This window comes from Geotrypetes seraphini, chromosome 5 (assembly GCF_902459505.1).
Source record: "Geotrypetes seraphini chromosome 5, aGeoSer1.1, whole genome shotgun sequence".
In the NCBI taxonomy this organism is placed as follows: Eukaryota; Metazoa; Chordata; class Amphibia; order Gymnophiona; family Dermophiidae; genus Geotrypetes; species Geotrypetes seraphini.
In genome coordinates this window covers 217,491,742-217,514,327 of record NC_047088.1, presented here as the reverse complement: position 1 = coordinate 217,514,327, position 22,586 = coordinate 217,491,742, and the positions used below count along the sequence as shown (strand labels likewise).

The 22,586-nt window shown below is 42.9% G+C and overlaps 1 protein-coding gene across 3 annotated transcripts in view; it reads left to right on the top strand.

The window, feature by feature from the left end:
- GPD2 (glycerol-3-phosphate dehydrogenase 2) overlaps nt 1-22,586 on the top strand; it is a 248,117-nt gene that overhangs the window by 35,861 nt on the left and 189,670 nt on the right. For all 3 annotated transcript variants that reach the window (XM_033943995.1, XM_033943994.1, XM_033943993.1), the window contains exon 3: nt 8,468-8,639. In XM_033943995.1, the coding sequence (XP_033799886.1) occupies nt 8,468-8,639 (172 nt within the window). The remainder of the gene's footprint in view (nt 1-8,467; nt 8,640-22,586) is intronic.

The window sequence follows — 22,586 nt, the reverse complement described above, 5'->3', positions numbered from 1 at the left end:
CTGTGTTGCAAAATTTTTACACACACCAAATATGAATGAATAAATTTCAGTGAAATAAAGCTAGTAACCAATGCCATGTTCCAGGTTAGATATCTCCAGATATTTTGTTCATTTGAAAAGTGAAGAAATTTTACAAAGTAGAAGTCAGAAATTTGAAAATATAGAGGCCAGAATGCATAAGAGAATGAAAGTATTTGGTGTCTATGAAATCATTTGCATGAAACTCTACACTATACTCCAATTAATATTGTACATGATTACAGGACAACTTGGTTGTTAATTGCCTGTGGTCTTTAAATATGCACTTCTTTCAGAAATAGACACTAATTATTAGATCTTGTTTGCTGTAACACCATAAGTTGCAAATGTCTAGGAATGGTTTTAAATTTGCAAGTCTAATGGTGCATGAGCACGGGGAAAATTGATCTAATCATTTAGAATGAGTGTTGCATGCAAAATGAATAAAATGCTCTCTCACATTAGAAAATTTTAAATGTGTATTTTTTGAAATATTTACCTTGCCCAAGTAAAGGCTTTTCTGTGTAGATTTAAGATATATATTTAAATGATGTAGTGTTGAATTTAGTTTGTTTGAAGTGTTATTTCTTGCAAAATCTTTTTACTATATGATATACCTAAAATAATTAAACTGAATATCTAGCTTGTACTTATAAATGTACTATGTATGTACTGTATATTAGTAGTAATAATAATAATAACTTTATTCTTCTATACCATCTGCGCATGCTCAAGGCCTTTGGGTTCCCGTTCTCTCCAAGATTTCAGAGATCCAAGAATCTCGGAGAGAATGGGAACACGAAGGCCTTGAGCATGCGCAGATGCTCAAGGCCCAGCGCGAAGGAGGCAGATCTTCGGACACCGGCATATCCTATGCATTGGTGCCGGTGCCAAATGGGGGGTAAGAAATGTGATTGGGTGGGTGAATGGGTGCCTTTTTGATGCCGGATCACGGGGAGGGTGCTGGATCGCGGGGGGGTGGGGGGCAAAATGAGCGGGGGGATGGTGGATCACGCGGGGGGGGCCTTCATGAGAGGGGGGAGCAATGTCAGTTCTTGAGGGGGAGGGTAGAGCAGCGCCACTGGCCTTGGGGGATGGGTTGGGTGGGAACGAATCAAGCTAGTTTCCCATAGTTCCTATAGGGAAACTCGCTTTGATATACGAGTATTTTGATATACTAGCATGCTTTTGGAACGAATTATGCTCGTAAACCAAGGTACCACTGTATTTATAACCAGATGAAGGATTCATTTTTTGAAAAATAACTTTTCATATTAGTTTTACAGTTACTCAAATATAAACCAATCTGAATATAAACCGAAGTAACCTTTATTTTCCCCCCTCCCCAAAAAAGGATTAAAGGTTGACTTGAGTATAAAATGAGGGTTTATATTAAAGTATAATTATTGGTGGTCCAGTGGTGAGCCAGGACAGGAGCATTCCCTCCTGGTCCTATCCCGGCCGACTCTGCACCCCCTGTCCCCTCCCCGACCTGTTGCAGGTCTCCCCGGGCCTGCCTTGAGCCCTGATGGTCCAGTAGTGAGCCGGGACAGGAGCAAGCCCTCCCAAATTCTGTCCCAGCTGACTCTGCACCCTCCCCGATCCCTTTGACCCGTTGCAAGCCTCCCCCAGGCCTGCTTTGAGCCTTGGTGGTCCAGCAGTGTGCCAGGACAGGAGTGATCCCTCCCGTCTCCTGTCCTGACCAACTGCACCATCCCATCTCCCTCCCGCCTCCCACATCCTACAGAGGCCTACCTTGCATTTCCTGTTGGTCCAGCAGTGAGTCGGGGCAGGAGGCTCCTCCTATTCTCCTACCCTGTGCAGAGCCGTTAAAGAAAATGGCTACTGTGAGTTCCCTCTGCAGGTTTATCCCAAATATTAGTTGTGGTGGTTGATGATAATCTCTAAGCAATAATTTCAATTGAATATCTATGAAGGACAAAGAAATAGGAACAGTGGTAGGCATATTTGCCATGTCTGCAACAGAATATAATGTCTTGCTGGCCTATGTAATCTTCGTAAAGTAGAAAGCATCCAGTCTTTAAAAAAAGCCCAAAAACCTCAACTAAATAAGTTATCAGAAGTACATAACATCACCATACTGGAACAGCACAGTATCCTGTTTTACAACAGTTGCCAAGCCTGGTAACAAGTACCTGGATTAAAATAGATTTCGTATTACTTATCCCAGGACTAAGCAGTGGATTTTTCCCAAATCCACCTTAATAGTTTATGGACTTTTAGGAACTTGTCTAAACCTTTTTAAAACTCTGCTAAGCTAATGACTTTTTACCATATTCTCTGACAACAAATTCAAAAGCTTAATTTGATATCGAGTGAGGAAATATTTTTTTCCATTTGTTTTAAATGTATTATTTAGTAGCTTTCCTCCTAGACCTTGTACTTTTGGCACGAGTAGAGAAGCAATTCACTACTATCCTTCCACACTACTTATGATTTTATAGATCTTTATCATATCTCAGCTGTCTCTTCTGCAAGTCAAAGAACCTTAGGGCCTCTTTAGCCTTTCATTATGAGAAGTTGCCCCATCCCTTTTATTATTTTGGTTACCCTTCTCTATACCTTTTCTAATTCCGCTGTATCTCCCTTGAGATAGGCTGACCGTAATCGCATACAATATTCAACTAGGGGGTATAGGGGGAAGATAATAAACTACTGAGTAATACATTTAAAACAAACTGAGTGAAGAAATATTTTTGATTTTCTAATTAAGCACTGGAAAAGGTTTGTAAATGTTCCTAAAAGTCCATACATCAATATTGAGATAGACTTGGAAAAAATCCACTGCTTATTCATAGAAACTTAGGGCTCCTTTTACAAAGGCGTGCTAGAGGTTTAACTATGCATAATACCACGCGCTAAACCGCCAGATGCGCTAGCCACTATCACCTCCTCTTGAACAGGTGGTAGTTTTTAGGCCAGCGCGGGGGTTAGTGCGTGATGAAAAGTTGCGCGCGTTAACCCCGCTAGTGCGGCTTAATAAAAGGAGCCCTTAGAAAAATGAAGGCAGATAAAGACCATATGGTCTATCTAGTCCGCCTACCCTATTCTTGGGGTAAGCAGTATAAAATCTGTTTTATTCTTTTAGGACAGTGAATCTCAAACTGTGTGCCTCCTGAGATTTCAGTTGTGCCGCGGCACACTGGGGAGGAGGAGAGGCACCAGCACCCGCTGACTGCCTACAGGATGTGCCTCTCGGGGCTAGAGGCACATCCTGTAGGCAATTAGCGGGTGTTAGCATCTCTCCTCTCCGTCCCTCTTCCCTGCTAACACCCCCCACTGGCGTCTCAGGGCCCTTCTGAGGGCCTTCGCGTATGCACGGCCATCGAAGTGATGAAGTCGCACATGCACGTGATGTCTTCACAGTGACATCTGTGCACTTCCGGGTGCATCGCGCCACGGACACTAACTTTAGTGTGCCACAACTCGAGAAAGTTTGCAGGACAGTGTTTTAGGATCATGCTGAGATGACCACTGTCCCAGTATGATGATACTTTATGTACTTATATCAATTACTGAATGTGTTAATCGGGGGGGGGGGAGGGGGGAAACAAAACCATTACATCCAATCTTATTATTTAAACCATTAGGTTATTTAGCCCAAAAAATCTATTCGCACTGCCTCAAAATCCTCGTATATTCACTCAGTGACATGTCAGAGGAACCGTTGCAATGCATTGCACTGGAAGGAACTGAGCTTGTGACCATATTTCATACCGTAGGAAACGAGGGTCCTTGTTTGTCTGGGCATTAACACAGTGCTGATGCTTCACCATATGTATCTTTAAAAATGTGAAGTTTGACCAATCTATAATAATAAAACGCTAAGTGCGCCTGCACATTTTCACCGCGTGCTTCCCTGATCCCTGTTCTGTCACGCTGTGCCGACAAGAGTGCGCATGCGCGCTTACTATGTCACCAGGACTCCAGGACGTGCGGAGTGGCGGCTGCCAGGAGGAGGGCTGTCAGCGGAGGGCAGACGCCGAAAAGGGCTAAGAAGCCAGCGGGAGCGGCGAAAACGCACAAGGCATCGGGCCCCAGCGTCTCCGAGCTGATCAGCATGTCCTTGGCTGCCCTGAAGAAGGCTCTGGAAGCAGCCGGAGGCGAAGAAGAAGAGCCCTCCGAAAAGCAAGAAAGCGGCAGTGAAGAAAGCAAAAAAGGCGGCAGGGGCCGGAGTGAAAAAGAGTCCAAAGAGGGCCAAGAAGCCGTTGGCAACTGCCATCAAGAAAACAGCCAAGAGCCCACAAAAGGCGAAAGCGGTTAAAGCCAAGAAAGTGGCGAAGAGCATGGCTAAAGCCAATTAAAAAACAAAACAAAACCTGACAACCTTTAAACTCTGCCCTTGCCCTAGCATTGTTTCTACCATGGAAGTGAGGCTGCCCGGTTCCCGCCCTTGGTGCCAGGGTGGTGAAGTAAGACATTTTTAAAGCTGCAGGGGGGGAGAGAAATGCTGCTGCATAGGGGGCAGGGAGAAAGACAGATAGTGGGAGGGAGACAGAAAGAAAGACAGACAGACATATATTCTAGCAGGGGGGAGGTAAAACAAAGGGAGAAGGGTTGCTGCTGGATAAGGAGAGCAGTGAAGGGGTGGTAGTGGACACAGGGGAGGTAAAAGGAAGGGAGAATTGACAGGTGGAGCAAGCAAAGGGGGGTGGTGGACAGCCAAGAAAAAAAGAAAGAAAGAAAGACAGAAATACAGAAAGCGGCTAAGGAGAGAGAGAGAGAAATAAATAAAGACAGACACACACACATATATTCTAGCACCCGTTAATGTAATGGGCTCTAAGACTAGTATAAATCCCATGGACATTATTTGAGTTTGCATATACTTAACTAACAGTCCACTAATACAATATTGTGTTACATTTGTTAGGGTCCCTAATTTCTGGTAACATTTTAACATCTGTCTGTCCATTCTGACTAGGCAGATGGTAGTATACTCCTACCACTTTTGTTTTTCCCTTTACATATGGAATTTCTGCTTATAAGGATTCCACAGTATTTGTTTGCCTCAGAACTTTTATTCTATTTGATTTAATGCCCTCTATAACATATAATGCTAAGCCTCTACCAATTTGATCCAGCCTATCACTGCAATATAATATGTATCCTGGTATGATATTGGCCCATTGGATTCCTCCTTCCACCAGGTCTCATGTCACGAGGTCTCATGTGCCTATTTTATTTACCTTTTCATTTAGTACTATTTTATTTTTTAGGGCGGTGATTCTCAACCCAGTCCTGTGAGCATACCCAGCCAGTTAGGCTGTTCAGAATATCCAGAATGACTGTTTGACGTCCAAAAGGTGGCACTTAGACGTCTTACTAGTCAAAATGTCCAAGTGAGCATTTTCAAAATTGACCTTTTAGACATCTTTCTTGTCATTTTATCTCCAGTGCATTTTCCAAGTTTTATTAAAATTAGTTGAAACGCCTATCATACATTCTAAGCATTTTACATTGTTAAAAATAAAGGGGAGACTTAGAAGAGCAGATTGCCGAGACAAATTTGGACTAGACACGAAAACAATGGACAAGTATAGATGAAATACAATAATTACAAGAAAGGCCAACATAAAAAAGAAAGCACATGAGGAGGGGGGAGGGAATGGGTCCTCATTAATAAGGAGAAGATGTTCTTTGAGAAAAAAAAAAAATATATATATATGGCTCCTTTTACAAAGATGTGTTAGGGCCTTAATGCGCGGAATAGCAAGTGCTAAATTGCCACGCGCTAGCTGCTACTACCTCCTCTTGAGCAGGCAGTAGTTTTTTGGGTATCATGCGCTATAGCGGATGCTACTCTGGTGCGTGTGCTAAAAACGCTAGCGCACCTTTGTAAAAAGAGCCCATAGAGAGAGGAGTGAAGATGTTATTACTGAAAGGCATCTTTAAAGAGGAAACATTTGAGTCCGCCTTTGAATTTTATCTAAATTGTTTTCGGCCCTCAAGGTATTTGGTAGGGAATTCCAGATTGATGGGGCTGTGACCGAGAAGGAAGTTGTTCGATGAGTGCCAATAATTTTTAAGGAGGGGATATGAAGGAGATGTTGAGAGGTTGATCTCAAAGCTCTGGGGGGTTCATAGGGGATGAGAATTCTATCAATGAAAGCAGGTTCGTTAGATTGTAGAGAGCATGTTAGAGGTATGTTTTAGGTAGGATTAGGGTGGGCCTAGCACTTGGTCATTTTGGGCTAGACCTGTTTCTAAAATTAGTAAGGGCCAAAAAGGAACCCAAACTGACCAGATGACTACTGAAGGGATAAAAATATGGCCCCCCAAACACTGACCCCTCCCACCCCCCTCTAAATATCTACATGAAAGATTATGTTTCTGGAGTAGCCTGGTGGGTAGTGCAGTGGATTGCAGAGAAAGGGACCCAGGCCCATATACCATCCTAACTAGTACACTTGTGGTGGAAAGTGTGAGCCCACCAAAACCCCACTGTATTGCCATATAGGTGACACCTGCAGGCATAAGGGTTATTGGGGTGGTAGATAGGTGGGTACAGTAGGATTGGGGAGTTTTGGAGGGCTTCCCATATAATGTATGGTGAAATGTGTACCTGGCACCCTTAATGTGAAGGTCACAGCAGTGCCTCCTAGGATGCTGCACTGCTGTCATGCCTATGTGGCCAGTGCATTAAAAATGCTGGCCCCTCCTATATGCAAATGGCTTGTTTGATGTTTTTAATTTGGATATTTTTTTTAAATAATGGCAAAAAAAAAATTAGACATCTAGCTGGGCCATTTAAAAAAAAAGAAAGATAGATGTTTAGTAAGGCTTTTTTCGAAAAAAGGATAGATGCCTTGCCGGTTCGAAAGTGGAATTTTCTCCACCTGATTTTTCGCAAAGTCAGACTTAGATGTCCTATCAAAAATGCCCCTCCATGTCTCTTAAGAGTCTCCTCAAAAAACTTCTCTGCTGTCTTAGCTCCTTTAAGTCTGCTACTCTAGTCTTCATGGATCACAGCTGGCATTTAAAAAGTAAGCTATTAGCTAATCACATTTTATTATTTACATACAACAGCATGTCCACTAATACTGTATATACTCGAATATAGGATGAGATTTTGGGGCCAAAATGGCCCAAAAATGGGGGTCTCGTCCTATATTCGGGTCATCATACAATTAAGCCTCGACCCCCCCCCCCCCTTCTCCCTGACGATACGGTAGGCCGGGACAGGAGGGATGCCTCCTGTCTCCCGTCCCAACCGACTAACTTTTTTTTTTTAACTAACCCCTCCCCCCCCGGAGCTTACCTTTTGTGCCGTTTTTAATCCCTGGTGGTCCAGCAGTGTACGGGGCAGGAGCGATCTTTCTGCCCTGCCCGGTGCTGTGTTGCGGGATGAGAACTGACAGTAACCATTCAGAGAGCAGCGTGGGGCCGAGCAGGAAGCATGAAAAGCTCGGCCTATTGGGTGCGCCACTGGGCTCGAAATGGGAACCAGGGACGGAAAGACTCAGCACAGGGCAGGGCGCAGAATAATTGTTCCTGCCACGTACACTGCTGGACCACCAGGGATTAAAAACGGAACAAAAGGTAAGCGCCGCGGGGTGTGTGTGTGTGTGTTTAGTTTTTTTTTAAAAGTTAGTCAGCTGGGACGGGAAACAGGAGGCATCCCTCCTGTCCTGGCCTACCACTAGACCACCAGAGGGGGTACAAGGTAGGAAGGTGAGACAGGGTGCAAAGCCTGGCATAGAGTGAGGGGGCTGGGCACAGAGCCTGGTAGGGCAGGGAGGGAAGAAGGCTGGGTGTAGAGCCTGGCAGGGAGTGAGCTGGATACAGAGCCTGTCTGGGAGTGAGAGGGGCTGTGTGCAGAACCTGATAAGGAAGGGAAGAGGGCTGGGTGCGGAGCCTGGCAGGGAGGGGGGGCTGGGTATAGAGCCTGGCAGGAGAGGGCATGAGGAAGGTGACACTGAGTGCAGATCCTGGCAGGGCATGGCACTTGAATATTAAGCCCCGTCTTATATTTGAGTCAACCATTTTTCCTCTTTTTGGGGGGGAATGGGGGTCTCGACTTATATTCGGATCAACATAAGCGAGGAACAATAGCCTAGTGGTTAGAGCAGCTGCCTCAACACCTTGATGTTGTGAGTTTGATCCCCACTACAGCTCCTTGTGACTCTGGGTAAGTCACTTAAGACTCATTGCCCTAGGTACAAAATAAGTACCTCTATGTAAACCGTTTTGATTGGATAAACCACACCGAAAAAGTGGTATACAAGTCCCATTCTTAATATATTTTCTCTTATCCTGAACACCACCTGTGTAGCTAGTTAAACTTGAATTGACTGATCATGTCTAGACTTATCTTTTTTTTCCAAAATAATTAGATTTGTTTGTGTTTTCGTTTTCTCAACTTAAGTTTCCCTCTCCTCTGAAAGTATGTTTTAGTATTAATTTATTTTTTTTGTTCATCCTACAGGTTACTCTTGGTTGTCTTGAAGCAGCAGAACCTTGGAGGCAACCTATCCAATATGAACTTCCATCAAGAGAGGCTCAACTTCTAGCTCTACAAAACACCAAAGAATTTGACATACTTGTTATTGGTGGAGGAGCAACAGGATGTGGGTGTGCTTTAGATGCTGTCTCTCGAGGTATTACTTAGAAGTATTAGTTTACCTTTTTCCAGATGACTTTTCATTCTGATCTTCAAACAGTAAAAAGACCTTGTGTCTAGCTTATTTGCATTGTTGAATTTTTAAACATTTTACAGATAAACTATGTTCACTTAATTATATTGTAACAGTGTGGCTTCAGATAGACTGCGAACCCCACAGACATTCAGGGTAAAATGTCAAAAGGAAATTTTAATGCTGAAAAGACAAAATAGCAATCTGTTTCTATCACAGACTCTGGGCTTAATTGGCAACAGTTAGTGGTTTCTCCTCTCTTCAGCAGTCCTATCTTGTCAAACTTCTATAGTATTGCTCAAATCACTAATGCAAATAACCATGGTCGGTACTCGGACCGCTGCTATTCAATGAATTCATAAATGGCCTAGAAACAGGGCTGAAAAGCGAAGTTATAAAATTCGCAGACGACACAAAACTTTTTAGTGAGGTTAGGAATAAGGACTGTGAAGATTTACAAAGGGACCTGAACAAACTGGGAGAGTGGGCAAACAAATGGCAGATGAAGTTTAATGTAAAGAAATGTAAAGTCTTGCATGTAGGAAACAGAAACCCAATGTACAGCTATACGATGGGAGGGCTGGAAATGGAAGAAAGTAGCCTAGAGAAAGACTTAGGGGTACTGGTGGACAAAACAATGAAGCCGTTGGCACAGTGCGCAGCGGCCTCTAAGAAGGCGAATAAAATACTAGGTATTATCAAGAAAGGTATTATAACCAGAACGAAGGACGTTATCCTGCCGTTGTATCGGGCGATGGTACGCCCGCATCTGGAGTACTGCGTCCAATATTGGCCGCCGTACCTTAAGAAGGATATGGCGATACTCGAGAGGGTTCAGAGGAGAGCGACATGACTGATAAAGGGTATGGAAAACCTTTCATATACTGAAAGATTAGAGAAACTGGGGCTCTTTTCCCTGGAGAAGCGGAGGCTTAGAGGGGACATGATAGAGACTTACAAGATCATGAAGGGCATAGAGAAAGTGAAGAGGTACAGGTTCTTCAAACTTTTGAAAACTACAAGAACGAGAGGGCATTCAAAAAAGCTGAAAGGGGACAGATTCAGAACCAATGCTAGGAAGTTTTTCTTCACCCAAAGGGTGGTGGACATCTGGAATGCGCTTCCAGAGGGTGTGATAGGACAGAGTACGGTATTGAGTTTCAAGAGGGGCTTGGATAATTTCCTAAAGGAAAAGGGGATAGAAGGGTATAGATAGAGGATTGGATGATTTCCTGAAGGAAAAGGGGATTGAGGGGTATAGATAGAGGATTCTATGCAGGTCCTGGACCTGATGGGCTGCCGCATGAGCAGACTGCTGGGCGTGATGGACCTCTGGTCTGACCCAGCAGAGGCACTGCTTATTATCTTATAGTTGTAGTAAGGACACTCGGGTCTGAGCCTTCACAAATTAAAGCAATGTATTCTTTACCTTTGCAAACTTCTGTTCCTTTATTTGTAACTCCTGGGTGGTTACTCTTCCAAAGTACAAACCTTGGAAATAGGTCTACTCCTTACTTCCCTGGATCTCCTCCATAGGTACTGCAGCCCACTCAATACCTTGGGAGGATTTCTTCACTCCTAGTCCTCCTCTAGGAGATTTCTGTACTCGGGGTCTCACTCTTGGTGCTCTCTTATCTCAGGCCATTTTACTTCCTGGCCTGAGCCCCTCCCCTCTGACTCAGTCTCTGACATGGCAAGTTAGCACCACCTGCCGTAAGGTGGCTTAACTGGAACATCAATGAGAGAATGATACAGAAGTTACATTGGAAGGAGGGACTAACCTGGAGGAAGGTCCTGGAGCAGGCCTGTGATGTTGCCTCTTCGTCAACGAAACTTCTAAGAGGCTGGTAGGCCTGTGGCAGAAAGCACAAAGGGGCTGACCCAGTAGGGGAGTCACAGGGTTTTTGGGGATATTTTTTTGCTGTTTGACCCACGATCGTGAGAGAGGGAAACTGTTGGACCAGTGGTCATGGGGGGATGCTGGACCCGTGATTGAGGGGGGGGGGGCTGCTGCTGCACCTGCGAAGTGAGGGGTTGCTTGGGCTGCTGGACCAGCTGGAGTTTAAGGGAAGGGAGAAAGGTGCTGGACCTGGGATTGGGGGGAAGAGAAAGAGGTGTTGGGCCCATGTGGTGGTGGGGACTGGAGCTTGAGGGAAGGAAGAGGTGCCAGACCCACACCTGGGTGCTGAAGGGAGGGGATAGAGATGTTGGACTCATGGGAAGGGAGAGAGGTGTAGGACATGCAGGGAGGAAGAGAGAGAAGAGAAGGGAAGGGAAAGAAAAGCTGAACCAAGGGGATGAACGAATAGTGAGTGAAATATAGAACATAGTGGAGGGAGAGAGGAAAGAGAAAGAGTGAGAGACACATTGGTGTAAGGGAGTAAGAGAGGGGAAAAGCTGGACATAGATATAGAAAAAGAGGGGAAATTGTGGGCATGGGTGGGAGCTTAGGAACATGGACAAAAAGAAGAATGCTGCATGGGAGTGATATATGGATACAGAGGGGTAATATGAGAGATGGGAGGGTATATGGACGCAGAAGATGGCTAGACATGGGGGAGAATAAGAATGCAGAATGACTCGGGAAGGGGACATAAGGATATAGAGGAGTGATACTGTACACAGGGAGGGGAATCATAGAATGGTGAGATAATAAAGACAGGGAGATGGGCACAAGGAAAATACTAGAAAGGGCCATATAGGAGACATAGAAAAGGGAGATGCTGAACATGGGGAATAATACATACACAGAGATAGAAGATGGATGGTGAGCATGAAGAAAGAAGAAATGTCAAATGGTCAGGAGACCCTGGCAAGTGAGTTAAGAGAAGACAAAATAAAACAGAGACCAGTGCCTGAAACCAACATGATTTGAAGAATAAAATGACAAAACAACAAAAGGTAGAAAATATTTTTATTTTCTATTTTGTGATTAGAATATATCAGATTTGAAATATATATCCTGCTAGAGCTGGTGTTAGACATAACTGGGACCACAAATCCCAGGCCATGCTTCTTTAGTTTCCAGCTGGTTTAGGGCTTGCACTGACCAGGGGGCAGTTGCCCTAGTTGCACTCCCCTAAAACTATTCCTTCCACGTGTTACTGAAGTATTCTGTTAGCTTGATTTTTCAATGTAGCATTCTGTAGTAATTTGGCTTATTCAGTTTTTTCGACAGTGGAGGGGATATTTGGGGAGGGGAGACACGATTGTTATGGAAGACTTCAACTATCCCGGGATAGACTGCAGTCTTGGAAACTCAAAATGTGCTAGAGAGACCGGATTCCTGGAGGCTATGCAGGACTGCTTCATGGAGCAGCTTGTCAGAGAGCCGACGAGAGGAAATGCCACTCTGGACCTTATCCTCAATGGGCTAAGAGGACCTGCAAAGGATGTGGATGGAAATAGTTGGAAACAGCGATCACAACATGATCAAATTCAAAGTTGAAGTAGGAATATCGAAAGGGAAGAGAACTGCAGCGACAACTTTAAACTTCAAGAAAGGAAACTACGAAGCGATGAGAGTAATGGTAAGAAAGAAACTTAGGAACAACTCAAAGAAATCTCAGACTGTAGAGCAAGCCTGGTCACTATTCAAGGACATGGTGTGCGAAGCGCAAAATCTGTACATCCCCAGATTTAGAAAAGGATGCAAAAAGAACCAAACTAGAGACCTGGTGTGGATAACCAAAGAAGTGAAGAAAGCGACAGAAGACAAGAAACATTCATTCCGGAAATAGAAAAAGGACAAAACCGGGGAGAACTGGAAAGAGCACAGGAAGCATCAAAAAGAATGTCACCGTGTGGTTAGAATAGCAAAAAGAGAATATGAAGAGAGGCTAGCCAGGGAAGCAGGAAATTTCAAACCATTCTTCAGATATGTTAAAGGGAAGCAGCCGGCTAGGGAGGAAGTGGGACCGCGATTTTGGTGGGTCTTATAAAGTTTTTTTTTTTTTAGGGGGATTTCCTATAAGCCTTACCCCTGCCCACCTCTAAAATTCCCCAAATTGCTGATTTTTGTGGGTTCCTGTGATTTTCCCAGGCTATTTTTAGTCAAAATTAGCACCCTCGGTGGCCATCTTGGATTTTTCCCAATTTGATTTAAAGTTATTTTTTCACTGTCTAAGCTTTGTTTCTCCAAGAAAATTGCATAGATGGCCTCCCCAGGGTAAGATTGGATGGATTCGTGCCTCATTTGCAACAGATGGCGGTCAGGTGCTTAACCACATTCTGCGTGCACTGTGGCACGCAGGTGTGTGTGTGAGGAGGAGCCGTCTAGCGGAAACAGCGCAGAACAAATAGCAGAGTGTGGCAGAGATCTTTCCATGGACATGTGTAAATAGCAAACTTAAAATTTATGTCAGGATAATTAACTAAAGCCCAGGAAATTACATAGAGAGAGAAAAACAAAGGGAATAATATTCAATACATTTATGTAATTTGCTGGGTTAAGCAAGACCATAAGGGAAATTGGGTACATACATAAAACATCTGAAGAGGTAAATTTATAGGAGTTCCTCCTCTCTTTGTTCAGTGAAAACATATTTCAGTTTCCCGCTTAAAAGCCTTGGTGTTCTTTGTTCAAACTACTATTCCCAGGGGAATAGCAGGAGCCTCTGGCTTGTGGTGGTTGGAGGGAAGACATAGGGTTTCACATTTCTGAGTACAGACAGTTTATATGTACTAATATTGAATATGTGATAAATATGAAGTGTGGCGTGTGAGAGAATGGAATATGAATGTGTTGTGTGATTGTATGTATGATACATAATTTAAAACCTTATGGATGATATATAATTTAAAACCTTATGGGGCTCATAATCGAAAGAGAAAAACGTCCAAAAACCGGCCTAAGTTGGCACTTGGACGAACATTTCTCAAAAACGTCCAAGCGCCGAAAATAAAAATGGGTTTTGGACATATTTCTAAACGACCTAGGCCTTCGTAGTGCCGCTCAACGTCCAAAGCTAAACGGGGCGTTTCAGGAAGTGTGTCGAGGGCGGGAGTTGGGCGGGACGTGGGCCGGCTTAGACTTAGTCGTACAACATGTAAAACCGAAAGTTTTACAACAGAGCTTAGACGGAACTTGGATGTTGTGACTTAGACCATGTAAAACATGGTCTAAGTCACAAAAACCCACCTAAACTCACCAGATAAGCACTTCAAACACATAACACAGACCCCCCCACACACTACCCCAGTGATCACCAAACCCCCCACCTCCATAAAAATTTTATTCACAACTTTAAATTTCAGCCTCCAGACCATCATCACCTGGCCGCCTGGCATAGGAAAGCCTAGTCGTCCAGCCCAGAGGCTGCTTAAGTCATCTTGGGGGTAGGTTAGGGACCCATGCCCATAAGCCCCTGCAATCACTGTATTGATACTGAAACATGTGCACTGGCCTATACACCCCCAAAACCCTTTTTTACTGGCATATAAGTGGCTCCTGAAGCCATAAGGGCTATTGGGGTGGTAGATAAGTGGGTCTATGGGATTCTGGAGGTGGTTTGGGGAGCTCTCCGTGACCTATAAGGAAGCTGTAGGGAGGAGAAGCCATGGCACCCTTTTTGTGAAGTTCACAGCAGTGCCCTGTAAGGTACCCCACTATTTAGGTGGCATGTCTGGGTGTTCAATTCATCACTTTGCAGACCCCTTCCACATCCAACAGGACTTGTTCTAGGCGTTTTGGACTTGGACGGAAAGTTGGACGGAAATGTGGTATAAAGATGGACGATTTAGCGGCTTGGACGATCAGATCGGCAGGACGTATAATTAGGCGATTTTCGAAAGTAAAAAAAAAAGTTGGACGTCTCTTTCAAAAATGTGTCTTAGGCTCTTTTTAACTTTGGACGACTTGCGAGATGGACGTAAACGGACTTAGATGTCCCTTTCGATTATACCCCTCCACGGATATTTTGTGAGATTTGGGCTTGGAACATTCAGACGAGCTGGATTTTCCATATGGAAATTGACTTTGGTGACCATAGAAACTATCTGGAATGTGGGAGGGGATTGGACTGTTCCTAACCTGAGTACATCTTCACTAACTATGCTAAGTTCCCTTTTTAAGCCTATTAAACCCCAGGAAGTAACACTTGAAGCTATTTGGGACTTAGTTGCGAACTTAGGAAAATCCTTTACTTCTCAAATAAAAATTTTGGAAAAAGAAATGAATACTCATAAAGAAGAGATTAATACCTTAAAAAATGAATTTACAATGTACAAGACTGATATTCAAAAAAATAGAAAAAGAAGTTACAACATTAAAACAAAATCAAGAATTAGTGGTCAAAGACGATATCATATTACGAAGGAAATTTAAAACTCTTAATATTGGTGATTTCTTTCTTAAGTTGTTATGGGAGTTGGAATATGTATTCTAAGTTCCCCTAAGATTACTAGTTATATGTTAGGTTGTGGTAATGCTTAAGTTTTATTATTATTTTGGGTGATCCAAGATGGCGTCGGGATCGGATTTCTGAAGCAGAACTCCTTTCAAGCGTTCTCTGCCCTCTTTCCCGCTGGTGCACTGCCTGGCTGGGCTGACTTGTTGCCATTGGCATTCTCTTGCGCTGACGGGTTGTTTCCTACTGGAGCACTGAATTTTCTTTTGCGGTTTAGCTTTTCGGGCCACATTTTGCAATGGGGAAGAGCAAGGAAGCTTCCCAGCTGAATCCTCTGGCAGCCGGGGCATCCAGAAACTCTGTGCAGATGGTGCTGGATTTTGGAGTGATGCATCAGCTAAAGGAGACACCCCTGAACTCGGGAGGGACACCAAATCTTTCGGCTGACCTTAGTTTTGATCGGACTTCTCTTAGCCCGTTCCAAGGGCAGGCTCCTCTTCAGCCCAGGAGGAGCAGGTTATCCAGTTGAGCCGAGAAGAAGTATGACTGACGAGCCCTGGAGGAGCAGTGGGAGGAGGGTCTCTGGAGAAGAGGACTCCCCCTGAAGCCCAGTCAGTGGCACCCAACACAGATATGGGTAAGATCTTATCCTCTGGGACTAACAGTGATCATTTCGGAGAGTTGATTAAACCTGCAGTAGTTAATATGGATGAACTGTAGAGAGCCTTTGTAACTATGGACTCCAATCTTAAAAAAGCAGTTTCTGTGGTACGTTCTGATTGTGCATCTATCAATTCCCAGGTTAATGTTCATGGGATAATGTTAAAAGAACAAAGTAAGAAATTACAGATGCATGAAGAACATATTAATGCAATTAAAACTCTAGAATTGGAGATTGTTAAAGAAAGATCTATTCAAAGAAAATTAGAATATATGGAAAATAAGCAGAGAAGGAATAACTTGAGATTGCTGAATTTTCCTAAATCTCCATTAATTTCTGGAGTAGAAATGGTCTGGATATATTTGAAAGAGACTTTGTTAATACCAATAATTAGAGCTCAGTATATTTCCTTGGGAAAGAAATGAGATAGCTTAACCCCTACAAGACCAGTGGAAGCTGAAAAGATGGACATAGTAACATAGTAGATGATGGCAGATAAAGACCCTAATGGTCCATCTAGTCTGGCCAACCTGATTCAATCTAAAAATTTGTTGTGTTTTTTTTTTTTTTTCTTCTTCTTAGCTATTTCTGGGCAAGAATACAAAGCTCTGCCCAGTACTGTTCTTAGGTTCCAACTACTGAAGTGTCCGTCAAAGCTCACTCCAGTCCATCTACACCCTCCCCATCATTGAAGCCCTCCCCAGCCAATCCTCCACCAAACGGCCATATACAGACACAGACTGTGCAAGCCTGCCCAGGACTGGCCTTAGTTCTTCAATATTTATTATTTTCTGATTCTAGATCCTCTGTGTTCATCCCACACTTTTTTGAACTCTGTCACCGTTTTCCTCTCCACCACCTTTCTCGGGAGCGCATTCCAGGCATCCACCACTCTCTCCATAAAGAAGAATTTCCTTATATTGCTCTTGAGTCTCCCACCCCTCAACCTCAAATTATGTCCTCTGGTTTTACCATTTTCCTTTCTCTGGAAAAGATTTTGTTCTACGTTAATACCTTTCAAGTATTTGAACGTCTGAATCATATCCCCCCTGTCCCTCCTTTCCTCTAAGGTATACATATTCAGGGCTTCCAGTCTCTCCTCGTACATCTTTTGTCGCAAACCTATAATTTTTGTCGCCCTCCTCTGGACTGCTTCAAGCCTTTTTGTGTCCTTCGTCGGATACGGTCTCCAAAATTGAACACAATATTCCAAGTGGGGCCTCACTTGTTTATATTTGAAAATTTTAATAAATAAATAATGAAAAAAGTTTTATTATTATTTTATAATGTTGTAATTGGTAGGTTACCCTCTATGGATTTCTCAGATAATTTCTTAAGAGCTAATTATGGGCTTGATTCAAAAAGCAAACCGATTGGTTTGCGACCCCTTAGCAACCCCGACCCGATTCACTTACCTCTCTTCCAACCATGCTCCGATCCGCACATGTAAATGAGGGCAACGGCATGCAAAGTAGGCAGGGATGCAATTCACTAAATAAAACCGTGCAACACCAACTGGCCTGGCCGATCAAAAAAAAGCGACTGCTGAGGACCAGTCGCTGAAGCCCTTTCCGGCTGCCCTGCTCTCTGCCCTGTCAGCCCCTATCCTGCAGCCCCGAACACGCCTGTCCCCAAACACGCTGCCTGCCTTCCTGCCACGAACACCCTGCCTGCCCCGAACACACTGCCTGCTCCGAACATGCTGTTTGCCTGCCCCAAACATGCTGCCTCCGCTCCTGCCCCAAACGCACCTGCCTTCCTGCCCCAAACATGCTGCCTGCCTACCTCCCTTCCCTGCACTGCAAGCCTGTGGTTTTAACCCGTGAGATTAAGCGGGTTAAAACCATGGGCTCCATTAAAACGATCGCCTTTTTTTTTTTTTTTTTAAATCTGTGTCGGCCCTGAGGTCCAGCGCATGCGCAGACCATCAACAGATGGTCTTCACATGCGCTGTGATCGCTGTCGAGCAATCCGGGAAGGCAGATGGAGGTGTTCCTCCGATCGCCCCCATCTGCATATTGGGGCTTCGTGAATTCATCGGACCTGCTAGGATCGGTCCCGGATTATGAATCTAGCCCTATGTAGCCTTCTAATTGATTCAAGGAACTATAAATCAGAGATCAGGCCAGGAATAGGTGGGAGCAGGGGAGGGTTTGAGAGTTAAACACTAAAACAAGACTTTCCTCAACTTCTATTTGAGCCCTAATCTGATCTATATCACTTCCTGCACTGTCATCTTAGATGGGTCAAATGACAGGAAGTTACGTCAGTTGCCTGCCACCGACCGCCCCTTGCAGTCCTGAGATACCATGCACAGTTTGTTTATCCCTCCTAGCTTGCTTTTTCAGCCCTCTGTTCTTTTTACAACATGTAAAATGTTCATTGGCAACACCTTCCTTTCACAAAAAATAAAATTCAACTATGGGTTCTGTTTCTCTGTGTAAAAAAAAAAAAAAAAAAGGAGCAGACAAAATCCCAAAATGAGCTCTCTCTCTCTCTCTCTGCATTCTGACACAAAAAGCAGGGTTTTTTTCTCTCTCTTCAGTGTGGTGAATTCTGCTCTCTCTTGTATTTCAGAAACCCAACCCTCCATCTGTGCACTATAATTGGGTTTCTTTCTTTTTTGGAACACAGACACAAAGCTGTTCTTTAAAGATAACTTTCAAAAGCCACTGGGTGCTACATCCTCTCAATTCTGCTGATTTCCCCACCTCTAAAAGGATTATTGTTTAACAAAACATTGAATAAATTGTGCCATCTATGTGTGCCTGACACAAAAAAAGTAAATAAGATACCATTTAATTGGTCTAATACATTTTTCAATTAGGTTTCAGAGGCCAAACCCTCTTTCCTTAGGTCAGTACTGCTGTTACAGTATCCTGTCCTGACAGATGCCGAAAATAAATTAAAAAGGAAGATGAGGGAAGAAAAGGGAAGGAAGAAGAAAGTAAAATGCCAGACCATATGGGGGAGGGGATAGATAGAAGGGAAAGAGAGAAATGCCAGACTATTGGGGGGAAGGGAGGGAAGGGAAGAAGGTGACTGTCAGACTAATGGGGCTGGAGAGAGAGATGGAAGGGGGAGGCAGACAGTTTCTGGAAGGGGCATAGAAAGTGAAGATGCCATATGGAAGGGGCAAAGAAAGGGCAGACAGTGGATCGAAGGAAGAGAGCGACGAGAAGATGAGGAAAGCAGAAACCAGAGACGACAAAGGTCGAAAAAAATTTCTATTTCTTTTATTGTTTTAGGATAAAGTAGTATTGTAGCTGTGTTGATAAACATTTATAAATAGCAAATGGAAATAAGGTGATTCTTTTATTGTTCTAATTTTAATACATTTTTGACTAAGAGACCAAAACCCCCAGGACAGTAGTATACTGACCTTAGGAAAGAGGTTTTGGCCTCTGAAAGCTAATTGAAAAATGTATAAGTCCAATAAACTGTTATTATCTTATTTTCCATTTTTTTGTTTTATTATTTGTTAATTTGTAAGGTGATGATAGCTTTTTCTGTTTTTTCAAACTTACATCTGCTAACTTTATATTTTGCACAATATTAGAGGGAGATGCATCACTGTTTCTGTGGTGTTGCATTTGTCTACATATTTCTATTTTTGTCTACAAGTTTGTCTACATATTTTTGTCTACTTACTATACAAGATTGATCTGTACTAATTTGGCTTGTTTAGTTTTAAAATAGGTTTATGAATTGTCTACTGCTCACTGCAGTATGTAAGATACTGCCTTTTCCTAGGTACACTTTTGTGCGACGTGTGGATTATTACTTAAAAAAAAAAAATCATATTTTTCATATAAAAGAGAGGGGTGTTAAAAAATGATGGGCCCTGGGTATCACACATGCTTGGTATGCCACTGCTTCATGGGGGTCATGCAAGTGCAAATGAAGCCATCTGTGTCCTGGAGAGAGAGGTGCAGCAAAATACCCCCATTCTATCAATCATTGCCCTCCAGTTAAGGAGGCCCAATTTAAGTTTTGTTAATAACAAGGAAATGGCAGGATCCAGAATTGGGCTAGGCACATGAAAGCGATTACCAAGAAACAAAGGTTAAGGTTTATAGTTTAATCTTGGCTATACTAAAAGGTTATGTGAACTAATGAATATGCATTTGTTTCTACTCTGTACATGGCTTAGAAACCTATAAAAACTGAACTAGTTTCAGCAGAAGGAGGTCTTGTCCTAGAACACACATGCATTTGTGAGTTAGGGAATGGTAGCACCTCCCAAGGGGAGGTGTTTGGGCCAATATTACAGATCCTCCAACTCTGCTTTTGTTTTTGCTTCGTCTGAATTGTCCTAAGATAGCTTTATGTGCTATATGATTTGTGTTTTTCTGTATTTTTGTATAACTTTTTTTCCTATGAGTATGTGTGAGAGTATTAGCTAACCAGAATGGAGAATAAAGAGCAGTATATAATCGCATTGTATGGTGTGACTAAGAATATAAGAATTGCCATACTGGGATAGACCAAAGGTCCATTACCGTAAGCCCAGTATCCTGTTTCCAACATTGGCCAACCCAGGTCCCAAGTACCTAGCAAGATCCAAAGTAGTACAACAAATTTTATGCTGCTTATCCTAGGAATAAGCAGTGGATTTCCCCAAGCCGTCTCAATAATGGCCTATGGATTTCTTTTTTAGGAAATTTTCCAAACCTTTTTAAACCCTATGATTTCGCTACATTTCTCTGGCAACAAATTTCAGAGTTTAATTACAGGTTATGTAAAGAAATATTTTCTCCGGATTGTTTTAAATCTACTACTTAGTAGCTTCATCGCATGCCCCTTAGTCCTAGTATTTTTGGAAAGAATAAATAAGTGATTCAAATCTACCCTTTTCACTCTATCCAGTATTTTATAGACCTCTATCATATCCACCCCTGAGCTATCTCTTCTCCAAGCTGGAGAGCCCTAGCTGCTTTAGTCTTTCCTCATAAGGAAGTCATTCCATCCCTTTTATCATTTTCATCGCCCATCTCTATACCTTTTCTAATTCTAATTTCTTTGGTATTGGGTGTAGCTGAGGTAAATGTCTGGGACAAGAAGACAGCTCCAAGACTTCTTTTCTCCTCTGGTTTAGTGTGCCAGTATTTTACCTTCTGGTTCTCAGAGCGGCTTACTGTGGTCTTTTCCGAGCTTCCTAGCAACCTCCAACTCTGCCATGCAAATGTAGTACAATGAGGTCATTACAGTTAAAATTGTAGTAACCTATCATCGCTGGGTAATTCTGCAAAGGAAGCGCTGGCTTTTAATGACCAAAAATTGCCAGCTGGTCCAGGGGTGCCGATATTGTGGAAAGCACGTATTAGGCACGTATATCTGGTTGTCTCATGATAAAAATATTTTAAAAAGCACACTATTCACATAAAATATAGTAGTGGGGAAAAAATCTCAAAAGCACAAGTCTCGAGCGCATGTATTAAAAGTGTGTCTTATACGTGCTTGTTGAAAGCTGGCGATTGCACCTTCCCTCCCTTCCATCCAATAGCATTGACATACTTATGATTGACACAATGACTTAGTGTTTGGTAGTTCTCCACCCCTCCTATCCACCCATGCCATCCATGATATGCGTGCCTACGGGGAAGCTTTTCCTGGCACATGCACACATTTGTGCCTCTTTCCATAGACCATTCTGTGTATGTGCTGATTGCTATTACTACCAACTGATCTCATGTAAATTGAGTGACTCTCCCCAAACCTTATTTGCATGCGCGGTTTATGAGAATCACTCATTTTTTGGAATCGTTAGATTTATGGCTATTACAGCAACCTGTCAGATTTTACCGGCGATATTAGAGAATCTGGCCCTGAGTTCCTATATTGCATATGGCCAAGGTTGTGAGTGTGAAGAGAGCAAGTAATAGGGAGTAAGAGGAAAGGAAGCAAACGTGCACTGGAACACATATGGATAGAAGCAGGTGCATCCTCATTCTGTTTTCACATACCCTGGCTTAGGAGTGAGGTTCATTACCGTCATTTTATGTACTAAAATAACCCATTTGGAGAAATAAACCCTTCTACCACTCCAACACATACCCTCCTATATATGCCTTCCTACCTATCCACCCTCCTACACTCACCACATATACTATATATCCTTGCAACTGAGCAATTAATTGCAAGGCACACACACATACAGAGTTTATATACAGGCAGTCCGCGGGTTAAGAATGAGTTACATTTTTTAAAGCTGTTCTTTAGTCAGATTTGTATGTAACTCAGAACTTATAGATTTTAAGATTCTAGCTGCTTACCTTTTCTACCAGCTGACAAAAGGGCCAACTGTCCCTACCAGTGTTTCCTCTAAGGCAGTGTTTTTCAACCTTTTTTGGGCAAAGGCACACTTGTTTCATGAAAAAAATCACGAGGCACACCACCATTAGAAAATGTTAAAAAATTTAACTCTGTGCCTATATTGACTATATATAAAGTAATTCTCTTGAATAGGAATCAAATAAACACAAAGAAAGTATTTTATAATTACTTTATTATGAAATATTAAGTAAACAGAATAGTGAAAAATTATACAATACTTTATTCAGTGCGAAACCTGGGCCTGTTTGGCTGAACACAAAGCTGATATTCTGGCTGGAATCGAAGAAAGACACACACGTAGCTCTTCGTCAACAGCTCTCAGTCTCTCTCTGTATTTGGTTTTTATAGCATACAAAAATAGACAAATATACCCTCCATCCTTTTTATTAAACCACAATAGCAGTTTTTAGCGCAGGGAGCTGCGCTGAATGCCCAGCGCTGCTCTTGACGCTCATAGGCTCCCTGCGCTAAAAACCACTATTGCGGTTTAGTAAAAGGTGACCATATTGTAAAATATAGACAGCAGATATAAATTCAGAACTGTGCATAGTAAGTGAAGGGAAGTTT